The sequence below is a fragment of the Maniola jurtina genome, chromosome 20 (genome assembly GCF_905333055.1).
Source record: "Maniola jurtina chromosome 20, ilManJurt1.1, whole genome shotgun sequence".
Taxonomy (NCBI): Eukaryota; Metazoa; Arthropoda; class Insecta; order Lepidoptera; family Nymphalidae; genus Maniola; species Maniola jurtina.
This window is the reverse complement of record NC_060048.1, coordinates 890,992-907,207: the sequence shown is the minus strand read 5'-3', so window position 1 is coordinate 907,207 and position 16,216 is coordinate 890,992. Positions and strand designations below refer to the sequence as shown.

The window sequence follows — 16,216 nt, the reverse complement described above, 5'->3', positions numbered from 1 at the left end:
TGCTGAGATGTTTTTGCGCCTTTCAAAAATAAGATTTCTGCGCAAGTACATCGGCGTAACTTACAAAGTGGTATTAAGTATACGATTGTACACTTTTTGACTGTCAATTATTGTGGAATTTATAAGATAATGATGTAATGGTGATAATAATGAATTACGTAAACTTGAAATCAATTAGCATTCCTACCAATAACGATTTACGCCTGGATATAATATAAATATGACGCAATAATATTCCCATTCTACTTTTGACACTGCCGCAAAGAGATTTGCATGATTTTCAACTAGAAAACAATTAATTACATGTAATCAAAATACTATTTAAGCCATCCCCACAGACTAGAGGGAAAAGATAGATAGGACATGTGCTTGAAAAGTTAAACTGGACTAAACTAAACGAACACTTCTAAATCTAATGTGGCCAGCATTAGATTCAGAGAGCTGGCAATATGAAAAAGATAGATTTAGGCCTGCCATTTTAGTTTAGTTTACAGATTGTGTACAACAAAATTTGCCAAAATGCTGACTGCATTTTATTAACTTTATTTTTTCTTTAGTCTGTGGGATACCCACACTTTAAACCTAGCTCAATTAATTACAAAATCCGTAAAAATGACGATTTCTTAACATTCTTAAGAGCAAGTCGATATAATTGTATGTTTAGATATCTTGTAAGGTTAATTTAATTTTTAGTTTATTAAGATTTTCTACTTTATAATATTTTAATTTTCATAATATAATATTTTGTAAATAATAGAATATATTGTTTTCTTCTAATCATATTGATTCAAACATAATAGCTACTCCCTGACCACCCCCGCAACTGGATGCAGCAATAGCTCGTTTTGCTTTTTGGCGGCTGAAAATAATTGAACAAACTTACATATTATATTTAGGTATCATTATATTATATTATGTTGTATCAAAGCAACTGTTTTTATGAATTTTTGACTCTCAGACTAGAGGACAAGAAGACAACATATGGTTGATAAACCAAAAGAAGCCAGTTTTAAGAAGCTATTGGTGTGGCAGTGATGGTGGCACGAAGTTGATACCTACTGACTATAAGCACGTATCCCTGGATTACCCAACCAACCAACGTTTTATTTCATCGGTAAGCTTAATACTAATTATTGTCTGATGACTGATCAAAATATGCCATGCTGAGTCTGCTCATGAAGGTTTGAAGCTACGTAGTCGGGGATATTCCGATAATTTGGGTGAGTTCTAGCCAACGATATTAGTTTATAGTTTATATCATACTTAAGTTGATGTATAAGATGAACGGCCATCCTCGCCCCGGTGGCGGCCACAGGATGGCCGAGCGCCAGGGCTCCGCCACTGACGTTCACTTTCTGCTCATCCAACTTCAATTCCTTTATCGTGGCTAGGGCTTGTGTGGCAAATGTTTCATTTATCTGAAAGTAAATCATAGACGCTTATATTTTCCGTATTACACATAGATGAACGTTAGGGAGCCACATAGGCCCTCGATGTACCTATGACCCAGATGTAGATGGATGCAAGTACCATCGCAAATAATAAAAAAATAAATTAAAAAAAACCCAAAAGTCAAGACCCTATTGGGAAAAGTCACACATTCTTCAGAGAACATACCTCAAAAAAGTCGACATCATGAGCCTTCATCCCAGTTACATGTAACAGCTTTCTCACAGCCGCCACGGCCCCGAGACCCGTGTAAGGGTCAACACCCACACAAGCGTGTGCGACTACCCGCGCTAATGGTATCACATCGTTTCTTCGTACCGCCTCCTCTTCAGCTAGCACTAGAGCCGCGGCTCCGTCAGCTGGGGCCTGAAAACAGACTTATTTGTAGGTACATACTAGTTGGTGCCACAACATTGAATTTGTGAAGTAGATGATTTACTAGTAGTACTAAATGAGGATTGACGGCTGACTGTATATTGTAAGAGCGTTACAAGTTAAAACTATAATCAATATGAAGACTTGCGGTGGTTCCATCCAGGATACGACTTTTCGGAGTTATGTGCGTTTCAAGCAATATGACTTGCTTCAACGTTGAAAACATCGTGAGGAAACCTGCAAGCCTGAGAGTTCTCTGTAAAGTTCTCAAACCTCAAAATAAGGTGTGTGAAATTTGCCAATCCGCATTCCCGCAAAACCTAGTATATATTCTGAGAGGAGACCAGTGTGCTCAATAGTGGGTGATGATGAATTTTATTGTATAGTGATGTGAAAGGGTGATAAGTGATACTTACCGATGAGTTTAGCGATGTTACTATTGTGCCATCTGGTAATATCGGTGGTGCTGTTGTAAAATTTTTCATTTCTAAGTTCGCATCATCATCTTTGTCCACCGAAATGTCTTTATTTTTAAATTGCACAGTTAGACTCGTCAGCTCGTCAGGGAGAATCTTTGTTGATGCTAAAATAATTAAAACCGGAAAGTAAAGTTGAAGTACTTATTTTAAGTATGTAATCCAAAGGCATTATACTATTCTTATACGATTTAAGTCCAGTGGATTTTTGTTTTTTTCCGTGCATCGTTTGGGAATCATACGAAAAACTTGAAATACATTACCATATTAAAGATCGTTAATCATTAAAGGCATGTCAGAAGATACTCGTTCTTATCTTAAACCATAACTAGTGGAAAAATCGTTATAAAATACAAAATTACTGGCTTCATTTTTCTGACGGTGCCATCTATTTCTCATCTAGTCTGTTTGCTGATGTTGCCATACTAAAAAACTCGGTTCGTATTGTAACAAAATTATAATAGTTTAGTATGTATTTTGTGTTTACCTGCTTTGTATTTTAAAAGACTGTTATTTGCAAAATCATCAGCCATTTGTCTAGTTATTTCATATTTTTGTGCGTCAATTTCAGCTATCTTTTGCAACGTAAGACCAGTGTAGCTATCAGGAATTTGGTTTTTGATATGGTCTTCAAAATTATAGGATACTCCGAGAGTAGACCCGAATTTAACGTTTCGTACCAAAAAAGGGAGAGATGACATTATTTCTGTTCCTCCTGTTAAACATACATTCGCTGAACCTATTGAGATTTCCTGAAAATAATTATCATCATGTGGGGAAATTAACGGGAAATATGCGAGAAGCTTTTTTATTTAGCCCAAGCGTAGTGTAAAGTTAATAGGAAATACTCTACCAATATGCTAGTTATGATAGCCTGTAAACCGGAAGCGCACGCTTTATTGACTCCTAGCGCTGGTTTTTCAATCGGGACCCCTGAATAAAGCCCACAATACCTCGATGTTTTGCCTCCATCGCATTGGCTAAGCTGAAATTATTGTAAAATAATTTCTAATAGTTACGTAACTTTTATTTCAATATTATAGTAATTAATACAGGCTGTCTAAAAATGAAACCTTGAAAGTAACCTCTAAAAAGAAAGAGAATAAGAAGCGTGTGACACGTATTTATTGGTTTCAATTTTATGAATTTACGTTGATAAGGACTCCGTCTTTTTTATACTTTAGTCTGTGTATTACGGTCTGTGTTATGGCTAAAAATATAATTTAGTAGGTAATCATTTGTAGTGCAAAATTACTTAAAAATAAAAACACGTACAAAATTAACGTTTCCAATTATAGTACAATCTACCAAACTAGGATTTAATTTGGCAGAATGGAAGGCATCCTTTGCTGCAGCGGCGAAGGCATGCGAAGCTGGCAACTCACGAAGGTAACCGCCATATTTACAAAATGGCGTCCTTTTCGCGCCAACTACAAAAATGGCTGAAAATCCAGTTTTTATTATTCGTCTGTGGTCCCTCCTTATGCATAGTGTAAATAAAAACAGAGAACTCTATCTAATTTTGAAAATAGAATGTTCTAATAGAATTTATTCACTCTATAAATTCGTAATAATAAATTACTTGCAAGGTTAGTAAAATAATTTGATTAAAGATATTACTTATTGTAAAAAAACGTTATCGTTTTGTTGGTTATCTTATTATCAAACTAAAGATAATCGGAACTTTTGTTTTGAAATCGTACCAATAAAAACTCACCTTTGCGCGTGAGTGCCATGGCAATAGGTAGCCGGGTAACTGATTAAATTATCAAATTATTTACTACATAATAAGAACGTCATGTTATAAACAAGATTGGTTATGTACCTACATTATACTGTAAGAGCCAGCGCACACCAAACACGGCGAATGACGGTGAATAGTGGTGGCTAAGATTATAGTCACACTATTATTATAATAGTATATTAATTAATATTATTATAAGGCGAAAGTTGTGTGTATGTTTGTAACTCTTTCACGCAAAAATTACTTGATTTGGCTGTTTGGAATGAAGATAGATATTATCCTGGATTATGGTACAGGCTACTTTTATCCCGGAAAATAATAGAGTTTCCACGGGATTTTAATAAACCTAAATCCACGCGGACGAAGTCGCGGGCATCAGCCAATAAATAATGATTCCTTGATTCAGCAAGCTCGCACGACGCGCTTTTGCGACCCGTTGGCCGCTGCGACCCGTAATCATGCGAGGAGACGCTATTTTCAAATTTCAATTACAAGTGTAAATTAAAAATTTATAACACCCCCGACAAGTGAAGGTTACAGTAATTAGAAAAGACCGAAAAGACCTGATAACTTTCAAACGGCTGAACTGATTTTCTTGGACTATTCCGCGCCTACGATCCAAAGTATCTGAGTTTTCCAAAACATCATTTTCAAATAAATAATTATGTATTTAGGCAACGTCCATCTTAACAGCTTGACATTTGTCAAATGACATCATATTATGATGAACCTAACGGTTATCTAACTTTCTTTTCTACAAGAAAACTAGAAAAGAGCTGATAACTCTTAAACGGCTGAACCAATTTTTTTGGATTATAGCTAGGAACACTCTCGATCAAGCCACCTTTCAAACAAAAAAAAGTAAATTAAAATCGCTTCATTCGTTTAGGCGCTACGATGCCACAGACAGATACACAGATACACACGTCAAACTTATAACACCCCTCTTTTTGGGTCGGGGGTTAAAAACTATGCTAAGTTAAGTTTAAGTTCATAGTCAGATTGGGTAAAATTGTACACTTTCTGATTGTCAATTGCTGAATTTGCAATTACAATGATAAAAAATAAGCTGCGGGCCACACCACATCACTCTGTTTGTGAGCGTTGCGTCTATTTCTAAATTGCCACGACTGACGAGTTGCCAACCGCGCTGGTTCTAAATATAACAAAACAATTTTATCAGTTTTCGTGTAAGAATTTCAACAAGATTTGTGCATTATTTTTATCTTTATGATTGTAGAGATACCTATACTTACAATACGATAACCTCTACCTGCGTTTCTTCGTATAAATAGGTAGTTAATCTACTATCTTATGAAGTCTTGGCACTTATGGCTTTTGAATAACTTAGATGTTTTAATAGGTTACTTTTAGCTGCAACGAAGTAGGTTTGAAATTTGAATCTAACGTAACTACAGAATGTATCTATTTATGTATCTTAAATCGGAACTGTTACATACATGGACGTACATATTTTTATTCGAAGACCATTTCAAGACTTACACAGAGTAGGTACAGATACATAGAGACATTTTACAGAGTATAAAGCCGCCAGACATTACAGGAACCTTCTAGATATCTTCAAAATATTGACGTAAAATAAAAAATGCATCTAAAATTTTTGATAACAATTTTAATAACAAAGTACAATTAAGCAAAACTTAAAAATATATTAGAAATAATTATTTATTCTTTCTTTATTTGCATTCATGTCTTCATCATAAAAAATATTATTACAACATGAAGCCCCGTCAGGGCGCTGCAAAGTATAACATTGGTGATTAAAACAATTACAATTCTATTGTTAACAATTATGAAAATTATGAAATGTAAATAACAATTTTGAGTTAATTTAATGGTAGGTAATTAATTAAAAAAAATACAATGTCACAAAAAAATACAATAATTAAAAGATACAATGTCACGTTTAAATAAATGTTCTTATCCATTGCTCAGAATACATCTATCGTAACAATATTCATTGGAGTACATAATTTATCGTGGAATTGAGGTCATATGCGTAAAAGTAGGTGCAGTTAGTTACGAGGAAAGTTCATTTATGTCATAAAAACAATTTAGTGTGAGCCATTGTTTGAGTTTTCGCCTAAAGGTCGTATCGTTATTTTCATCTGTTATGTATTTTGGGATTTTATTATAAATGTTAGTAGTTCTGTATAGTGGGCCGCGGCAGGAGATTTTAAGCTTGTAAGTAGGGTATGCTAGTTTGTTTTGCAAACGTGTACTTCTTTCGTGTTTCTTTGTGTTCTCCACAGTTTTGTATAAATTGTAATGCTTCCTAACAAATAAAGCCGCCTCCATTATATAGATTGAAGGTACTGTCAGGATTTTTTTGTTTAGAAAGTGCGGTCTACAGCTATCGCGTGGTTTTATGTTGACAAGGATGCGGATACATTTTTTTTGCAGGATGAAGATATCCTCTGCATTGGTGCTTTCCCCCCAGAGGATTATACCATATCGGATCCACGAATATGCGTATGCGTAGTAGGCGGAAAGTGCAGTTTCGTAATTTGTATTTGCTTTCAGTACGCTGAGAGCATACACAAATCGCGAAAGCTTTACGCTTAGGTTGTGAACATGGCACTTCCAGTCCAGGTGAGTATCGATAGTGAGGCCGAGAAGAGTAAAGTCACTAACTTCTTGAATTTTTATGTTATTTGCAAGTAATTTGAGGTTTAGTGGATGTTTCTGGTGCGGTTTAAATTGTATGAGTTTAGTTTTATTTAGATTTATTTCGAGATTATTGTGTGATAAGTAATTTTGAATGTTTGCTAGGTTTTCCGAGATGAAATTTTCACAATCTGTCACATTCGCGCACATGGATAGGACTGACACGTCATCCGCAAACATAATGCATCGCGAGTGTGGGTTTATTATGTTAGGTAGGTCGTTGATGTATACCAAAAAAAGAATACATCCGAGGACACTTCCTTGTGGTATAGACCAGTTCGTAACGCGTACGTTCGATTCAAAGTCGCTTAATATGTTAGTCCGTTCATCGCGATATTGCACTTGTACAAATTGTTGTCTGTCTTTCAAGTAGGATTCCAGCCATCGGTGAGCATTTCCCCGTATACCTGAGTCGTATATTTTTTTTAATAGTAGTTTGTGTGAAACTTTGTCGTATGCTTTAGTCATATCTAGGAGCAGTCCTTAATTAAACTTTTTCTAGCAGCACCGCAATTCCTTGACCGCCGCCGATACATGCTGATCCGATGCCTCTCTTCAAGTTCCGCCTCCTGAAATAAAGAGAGATACTTTACTTTACTTTACCTACTTTTTGCCTAAAAATATCTTAGATTCTCATGCTTAAAACTATTCCCCAAACCTTGTTCTGATTATCTTAGCAAAACCAGGTCATATTATAGTAAAATAAAATAAATATAGTTAGCTATGGCGGAGCGCTCCTTTGATGGCTATCGTGTCACTCTCTCACTTATAAGGGAGAGATGAGAGATAAGATTTTACGCGACAGAAAGAGAGGTGTTTATTAAATTTTAAGCTGCTAGGCTTTGTGAGCTGAATTGCAGTTTATTACGTCGATAAGAGTCGCTATTATTTAAACGTCTTTGTAGAGTCATTCTTTTGTATCTGGGAGTAACTGTTAATTCTGACGCTAAATAGTATCATTTCTTTGCAAATTTCCCAACCTTGTAAAACTGTGCCACGGTAATATTATGTATCAGTATTCCAACTTCATACAAACGGACGAAACGCGAGCTATACCTACGCACCTCGATGTCGGCAGGCGCTCGACACGCAGACAGTCGCGACTGTGCCGCGGTGACGAACGGGCGGTGTTTTGTTTTTCTAACAATAACCGCGCGATTTTTTCGTTGTATGTGAAACCCGATCAAAGAAGCCACAATTTCAGCTCAGAATGTCGGTATTTAAGGTACCGGGACTACAATAAGATTAATTCGCAAATTTTTTGATTGTACCCCAGCGATGATTTTGTGGAATATATAGAAAAAATGGAGAAAATATTCCGAACTTCATTTAAAACCAAATATATAAATTGTAAAGTAGCTGTAGGTAGGAAAGATATTCATTTTTCTCCATCTTGTCCATGTTTCCCAAAACAATTTTTAATTAAAAGCTTTATACTAGAATGCGGATTTTTTAAACTTTAAAATTTAATAATTCGTAAAGTTCGTTTAATTTCCTACGTCTCAGTCGAGGCGCAAATATTTTTCGGTGTCAAATGTATAAGACCGATTTGTTATTCAATCATAAACATGGTTTTTTAATTAAATCTACCAATCAAAAAACAACACGCATTTTTATTGAACATTTTCTATGCAATTCACAAAGTATTATATTTGTTTATATAAAAAAAGTATATTTACAATCACAAAACTAGATGGAAACACAAAGTAGGCAAGTGTAATTAAACTGCTGGAGGCGGGCAGCCCTTTTTTTTTTTTTTTTTTTTTTTTTGACGCTGGGGAATGCATTTATGCATCCCCCCCGGAGGGAGGGTATGTGGGACTCGCCGGCCGAGAGGCGACCGGAATACCCACTAAACCCCAGCGGCGCTACTGCGCGTCGCCTGGCGACTGGGTCACGGGAACGGCCGAAGCAAACAACCGCGACCCAGCCAGCGACGTCTGCCAAGGCAGACCCTCCACCGGGGACCTGCTCGGTCCCCATCGACGCACCTCCGGGACGCACCAACGAAGTGCGTCCCCCGACCTTGGGACGCGCACGTCGCCCGCGTCCCATCCTCCGCTTCATCCACTGTGCCCTCTGCTAGTCAGAGGGACACGCGGAGAAACCTCCCCCCCTGCCAGGTCATTAGCCATAGCCAACAATATCTCCGAAGAGAAATTATTAGCCATGTTACCGGGGCGCACCGGCCCGAACACTGCTCTTCCCCTCGGACGCATCCAAAAGGGACCAGCAGCATCCAGGCACACTGGGAGGTTACCTGGCTGGCGGAGGCGGGCAGCCCTACCGCATGTTTACGTACCGCGCAACTGTAGGTATCTATTTCAAAAATACGGCCGAGTTAGAATACTGTATAGATAATATTACCGTGACTGTGCCCTGTGATTAGCGTGTCGCTTACGCGTTTAGCATGTTGTTTACATTTTAGGTCTGGTAAGGAAAATAGTTACCTCAGTTCATGAGTAAGGTGAGCAGTAATCCTAGCGCCCGACGCAGCGAGGGGATGTCCCATAGCGACCGCTCCACCGTTCACGTTCAACTTGCTGATGTCTAGACCTAGTTCTTTGGCACACGAGAGGGTCTGGGCTGCAAAGGCTTCATTGATCTGCATAATGAACAAAACTTTAGGTAATGTAGCCTAGTTGTGTGCATACTTATCAGTTGGTTAAGCTGTAAAGAAACGAGACATATCAGTAGAATGGGAGGGCTGACTTTGGCATTTAACTGTCCTCTTTGCCATCAGTCTCGATTATTATAGGAATAGATGACTAAAACCTAATAATAATTCATTACCCTAAGAATCAAAATAAAGCCAAGCCTGTGATCCTTATTCATGTTTGACCACTTGCGAAGGTCAAGAGTAAAAAAAAACTAATAGGAAATGATGCTAGGAAAAGTTTTTTCTTAGGTATTTTCACAAACAACTACGTTTATACAACGCCCCAATTAAGTTTGATGTAGGCAATTGCATAATTACCTCAATTAGATCAATATCATTAAGCGTCAACTTCGAAGCAGCGAGCAGTCCCTGAATGGCAGGCACCGGGCCGATGCCCATGACACTCGGGTCCACGCCCACAAACGACCAGCCGAGCAGTCTGGTGAGAGGTGTCAGATTGTGTTGCTTTAGCGCCTCTTCGCTGGCAAGGATCAACGCCCCTGCGCCGTCGTTTACACCCTGTTAAATTAAGAATTTATTTTTATAAACCCCCGACCCAAAAAGAGTGGTGTTATAAGTTTGACGTGTGTATCTGTGTATCGGTTTGTGGCATCGTAGCTCCTAAACTAATGAACCGATTTTAATTTAGTTTTTTTTTGTTCTCCATAATAGTGTTCTCAAAGGTGTGTGAAGTATGTCAATCTGCACTCGGCCAGCGTGGTGGACTACAGCCTAATCCCTTTCTGAGAGGAGATCTGTGCTCAGTAGTGAGCCGGCGATGAGTTGATCATGATGATACAACTAGAATCGGAATTACAGCTTGAAAAAATTTCATAGAAAGCTGAGGGCAAAAGCAAGCGGTAAAGAAAAGTCGCTAGTCCATCATATTTTGTCTGTGCATTTTATAGTACGCAATTTTATTAACCCCGACCCAAAAAGCGGGGTGTTATAAGGTTGACGTGTGTATCTGTGTATCTGTCTGTGGCATCGTAGCTCCTAAACTAATGAACCGATTTTAATTTAGTTTTTTTTTTGTTTGAAAGGTGGCTTGATCGAGAGTATTCTTAGCTATAATCCAAGAAAATCGGTTGAGCCGTTTGAAAGTTATCAGCTCTTTTCTAGTTACTGTAACCTTCACTTGTCGGAGGTGTTATTTTTTAATTTACACTTGTTAATTTAGGGATGGGCCTTGCGGGGCATCCTCATCCCGGTAGCCATCTCGACCTGTCGCGCACTATAGTTGTAAAAAGGCATAATACCGAAGAGTTCCCAGCAGTCACGACGCCTCCCTTGCGGAAGAGCACGGGAAGTTTGTGCAGGGCTTCGAGGGTGGTCTCCGGGCGCGGATGCTCATCTCTGTCCATGATCACTTCTTGCTTCTTCAGTTTCACTATCACTGGCGATAGCTCTGCCTGGAACGCCCCGCTATCTTGAGCTGTAGAAATAAATCCATAGCTAGGTACTAATACTACACACTATAATAATAGGTATTTGCAAAAGTATGTGTGTCTATCTGTCCCAATTTGTTAGTTAGTGAGTTTAACAGGGCTCTCTCCGTCACTCGTTTCCACTCGTTTCATACAATCGTAGTTCCAATTTCATTTGAATATTAAGCAACCAAAGTCCATTAAATTTTGCAGACATATTCTAGAAACTAATATCTGTGTCTGTGGTGTTTTAGATTTTTCTAAAAATATGTAGTTTTAAAATTACAGTGGCTCCAAGATTTGTATGAAAATTTTAAGACCGCGTAACTTTGAAACCGAATATTTTAACAGAAATCTGGAAAACCACAGACATAGATATTAGTTTCTAGAATATGTCTGCAAAATTTCATGGACTTTGGTTGCTTAATATTCAAATGAAATTGGAACTACGATTGTATGAAACGAGTGACGGAGAGAGCCCTCTTAAGATAATGCAGTTATTTCGAAATCTCAGAAAAATGAAATTTGTTTGTATACCCAGTCAAAAATATACCTAACCCTCTTAATGCAGGTGGATACAATAAGAGGATAAGACAGGCACTTGTTGATGGGCCTCCTAGTGCCGGGGGCCCCGATAACTTATTTGTTCTTAATGATTTTATATATTGATAACAGAGGAATTGATAGGAACCCAAAAACAACTAAGCGAACGTTACCAATAATTGCAAAGACACGAGACGTATCTTCTCGTCACATCTTCACCTTCACTTCTTCAGTAACTAGGTTATATAAATCTCCCATTCAACAGTGAGGGCGAAGACATGGATGGAGAGGATGTAACACAAACGCAATAAATATCATTCCTATAAACCAAGTAGGTATGGCGTCAAATATACAAGAGATCGTCTTAAGGGTTGGTGTGCCTGCAGTGTTTTACACCGCGTTAACATTTTAACTCGTTCTAAGCAAAAGACATCCGCTTCACACCTACCTATACGTTTGTGCGTTGGTACTCACCAATTTTCCACTTCTTCTGTGACTGTAAAGCGAACTCATCCACCTCCCCTCTCACCAAGCCATATTTCTCAGCCAAATTCTCCGCAGTCTGTGGCATCGTGAAATTGCAGTATGTGTCCAAAGATCCTTTAACCAGGGAGTCCTCGAACTCTATTTTAACTCCCAAGGGTGCGCCGAACCTAACGTTTCGTACTAAGAACGGGACAGCTGACATGTTTTCTGTTCCACCGGCGAGAGAAATTTGAGCCACTCCCGTTAGGATGTCCTAAAAGTATTTTAGAACCATAAGATCTGAAATTATCCATTAATAAGTTGAATATTACCAGTTGATTTTCTTTCAATGGCAACCAGAGTTTCTTGCCAATAAACTAAAACTGAGATCAATAAAGCTTAGGTACATACTTTGCTTAAACTTTACTTAAACGAGACGGAATACTCTTCCGCTATCTTCTCAGACTTGGGCGCATTTGGAACCCTCGTAGCTTTAGTTTTAAGTTACGTAATTAATTATCACCACTATATCGTACAGATTTAACAATTTCGACCATCAAAAAGAGTACAATTGTACCTACTTTGAATAAATGATTTTCACTTTTGACTTTTTTATCTGTATTTCCTATCAATTTTAATCCATATATCTTTAAACGAATGAATAGGCATCTTCTAAGTAAACGCGTCTAACTTTAGATCACATTATCTTATGTGTTCCATTTGTTTTATAGCAACATTTAAAACATTTTGACCTTCTCTAAGTTTTACTCAGATAGGAACAAAATTTAGAAAGGTCCTTCGAGCAGGATTTTACTAAAAGAACTACTCACTTCAAGAGCATTTTACCTGAGCACTGTTGATCACTGCTTGGAAACCAGATCCACATAACCTGTTCACTCCAAGAGCGGGTTTTTCTTGAGGGATCCCAGTTTTGAGGGACGCGTGGCGAGCAGCTAAATAGCCGTCTGAGCTGCCGCTTAACTGAAAATAATGTGAAGTTTGATTTTATTGAAAAAAGCTTGCGTTTGTGTAGAAGCAGGCGTTAATTTGTAGAAGTCCATGATATAGAAGGATGAAGGAACCAAAAGCTTATTTTGCTATAATCCACTAAACCAGACAAATTTTTATGGTGCAACATGCAGCATGCAATATGCAGCGCCCGCCCGCCCATTGGTAAACATGTAGGAAAAGCCAGCCACCAAGCAAGCAATACGCACCACCACCACAAAGCACCACACAAATCCCAAAAGCACTCAATTTGCAATTTTGCAATTGTGCATTGCAAGGTCTACATCTCCTAAGGGTGCTCCGGATTTGGAGCAAAACGTGCGCAGAGTGATACTGGGATTTGTGTGGTGCTGCGTGGTGGTGGTACGTATTGCTTGCATGGTGGCTGGCTTTTCCTGCATGTGTAACAGTAGGAAGACGGGCGGTGCATATCGCATGCTGCACGTTGCATCATACTTTGTCTGGTTTAGCGGATTATAGGAAATTAAGCTTTTGGTTCCTTGCGTTTGTTTGACGTGATGTTGATCAGATCGAATCATGGACCTTAAAACAACTATGCTGCGCTTCCAGTTAATGAGGGTCAATAATTAGGGTACAAACACTTACCGTATTAACAATCCCAACATTAACAGTGTCCACCAGACTGGGAGCGACGTTACCGGCTTTCAAGACGTCTTTAGCGGCAACAAGCAATAAGTCGGATGGGGGTATATTCTTTAGCATACCACCCATTTTGCCGAACGGCGTGCGTTTGGCAGCCACTATGTATACGCCTGAATAAAATATGAGCCCATTAGTTCAATATAGGTAAACCCCCACATGGAGACCACCACTGTAGAGCATGGTTAGTGGTTACCAATCTTTTTTGAAAATAAGTAATCAAAAGCTTTGCGCTCGCTGCGCCCGCGCTCCTATTTCTTATTGTATTCTATCTTACTGTCAAATTGAAAGGTAAAATTGCACCAATCAACCAGGTATTTACCCCGTCCAAACCAATAAACAAATAAACCAATTCCTGACTACGGTCATGCTGTAGAGTGCATTACTATGATCAGCATCACATCATTCTAATAAATAATCGTTTATCATTGTACGACTAGGGTCCTAATGTTTTAACAAATCATTAAATTTAACAACCTAAGTAGAGGTAGGTACCTACTTAATTTAAATACCTACCTATATATGTACCTACCTACCTACTTTTTCTTTTTACCTATACTTACTTGTATCTTTAAATTAACTTAAATAAGACTGCTCACAAAAAGCAGTAACATAGAAAACATTGCAACGACACCCATTTGATAAATAATTTTTCAAGTGGAATTAGAATCCACAATCTTTATTTTAGGTAGAGTAAAATTTCGAGAAGCTATAAATAGGTATATGTATTACCTAATAACTACCTATACAATACAACACAAGTAGGTAAGTATAATGTGTTCAAACGTAGTGTTATCATTTTCATTATTCAAGGACGGTCGCTTGGACGTTAACCCTGAGTATAACTACATTTAACAGCTACCTATAATAATATATTTAGAAGATGTTTTGTTTATGTATGCGGCTTTGCAGTTAAAAGCTTGTTAACTACCGATCTATTTATGAGAGCTAGGCAACATTCTACCTAATAAAGTTACCTAACGGTTACTAACTTGTAGCGCAAGATCCATGTCTTGTGTTTACCTAATTAAAATTGTAATGAGCACAGTTTGGAAACGATTTATTTCATAGTTACATATGTAACCATAAAAATGCGTATAATCTAACAATAATTAATATGTCAATATGTACCTACCTACCTTTATTTATAGCTACAGCCATCTTTTATAATCAAATCCACACGATTTTAAGGCAGATAAAATCAAAATCCCACTGATAACACAATGCGGCCAGCACGTTCACTCAGCGGCCGGTTCGATGAGTTTGTGGCAAAACACGTTATGTATTTCTTTATTTGCTAGATAAGTGTCTCTTTCAACTGCAGCAGTGAATACCTATCGCCAAAATTTAAAGTTGATTTTTGAGCATTACAATTGTCAGCACCCCTTTGCACAGCACACAGGGCAGGGATCCTTTTGCGGTCCTTTAATTATAACAATATAAAAGTTATGATTAAATTTTTAATACATAATATTCGTTAAATTTTATAGGCCTGTGGTGTTTCCAAAATGTATTAAAGAACGAAGCAGTTCGTTGTCTAGAAAAAGTAGCACAAAGTTGGCTCTTTTTTTTTAAAGAAAAATACAAATCTTTGAGCCCCTGTAATTTTAAAACTCCATATTTTAAGAAAAATCTAAAACACCACAGGAACAGTTATTAATTTCTAGAATATGTCTGCAAATTTTCATGGACTTTGGTTGCTTGATATTCAAATGAGAATGGAGCTACGATTGTATGGAGTAAGCGACGGAGATACTCCTGAACTACGTAACTAAAGAATCATTTTGTGTAGCATATTATGACGACTTTTTAAATTGTAAGCATATTTTTGTGGAAATGTATCACACTAATATTATAAAGGCGAAAGTTTGTATGTGTGTGTGTGCATGTGTGTGTGTGTATATGTTTGTTACTCCTTCACGCAAAAACCACTGGACGGATTTGGCTGAAATTCAGAATGTAGATAGATAAAATCCTGGATTAGCACATAGGCTACTTTTTATCCCGGAAAATCAAAGAGTTCCCACGGGATTTCGAAAAACCTAAATCCACGTGGACGAAGTCGCGGGCGTCAGCTAGTTGAGTAATAAACGTCATTAGGGGGCAATGAGCCTTACAGTATTTGTTTATCAACTTGGGTATCAATACCTATTGAACTAGAGGTCTTTACCTAATGTTCTAGTTTTTCTTCTTTGCATTTTTGGGGCCCCTTTAATTAGGGGGCCCCTGGTATTCTCCAGCTCTAGCATCCTATTGTTTTACCAGTATTTTATGACCAGATTCAGTTTTTTTTAGGGTTCCGTACCTCAAAAGGAAAAACGGAACCCTTATAGGTAGGATCACTTTGTCTGTCTGTCTGTCTGTCCGTCGTGTGTGTCAAGAAACCTATAGGGTACTTCCCGTTGACCTAGAATCATAAAATTTGGCAGGTAGGTAGGTCTTATAGCACAAGTATAGGAATAAACTGAAAACCGCGAATTTGTGGATACATCATTAAAAAAAAATTAAAATGGGAATACTTTTTTTGTATTTAGGTTTCCGCACGATAAAATATACGTTAGTTACGCAAAAATAGTTGTTTGATTCTACCTTTTTCAGTAGGTATTGTTTCGCCATATCTTAAAGCATTATCTTTTTATTACCTACTTGATGATAAAAACAACACTAAGAACTTTATACCACTTAGGTAAGTATTAGGTAACTACTTAACTAATGAGGAAAA

The 16,216-nt window shown here is 37.7% G+C and overlaps 1 protein-coding gene across 1 annotated transcript; it reads right to left on the bottom strand.

The window, feature by feature from the left end:
• Positions 1-107: 107 nt before the first annotated feature.
• On the bottom strand, positions 108-16,195 carry LOC123875819. Its single transcript, XM_045921865.1, has 18 exons — positions 16,141-16,195; positions 14,634-14,828; positions 13,441-13,607; positions 12,673-12,807; positions 11,836-12,100; positions 10,651-10,826; positions 9,710-9,910; positions 9,183-9,337; positions 7,222-7,301; positions 4,137-4,187; positions 4,018-4,056; positions 3,576-3,742; positions 3,154-3,285; positions 2,788-3,052; positions 2,241-2,407; positions 1,618-1,815; positions 1,264-1,418; positions 108-859 (listed from the first exon to the last, which is right to left on the bottom strand). Exons 2-18 carry the CDS (start codon positions 14,653-14,655, stop codon positions 778-780), a joined length of 2,457 nt encoding a protein of 818 aa, XP_045777821.1. The 5' UTR covers positions 14,656-14,828; positions 16,141-16,195; the 3' UTR covers positions 108-777.
• Positions 16,196-16,216: the final 21 nt, after the last annotated feature.

Coding starts and splice junctions, on each gene's coding strand:
- LOC123875819 (XM_045921865.1), bottom strand. CDS start 14,655: ATGGCTGTAGCTATAAATAAAG. Junction 1,419..1,617: donor ATGATGTCGACTTTTTTGAG/GTATGTTCTCTG, acceptor ATTTACTTTCAG/ATAAATGAAACATTTGCCAC. Junction 860..1,263: donor CATCTTATACATCAACTTAA/GTATGATATAAA, acceptor AATTATTTTCAG/CCGCCAAAAAGCAAAACGAG.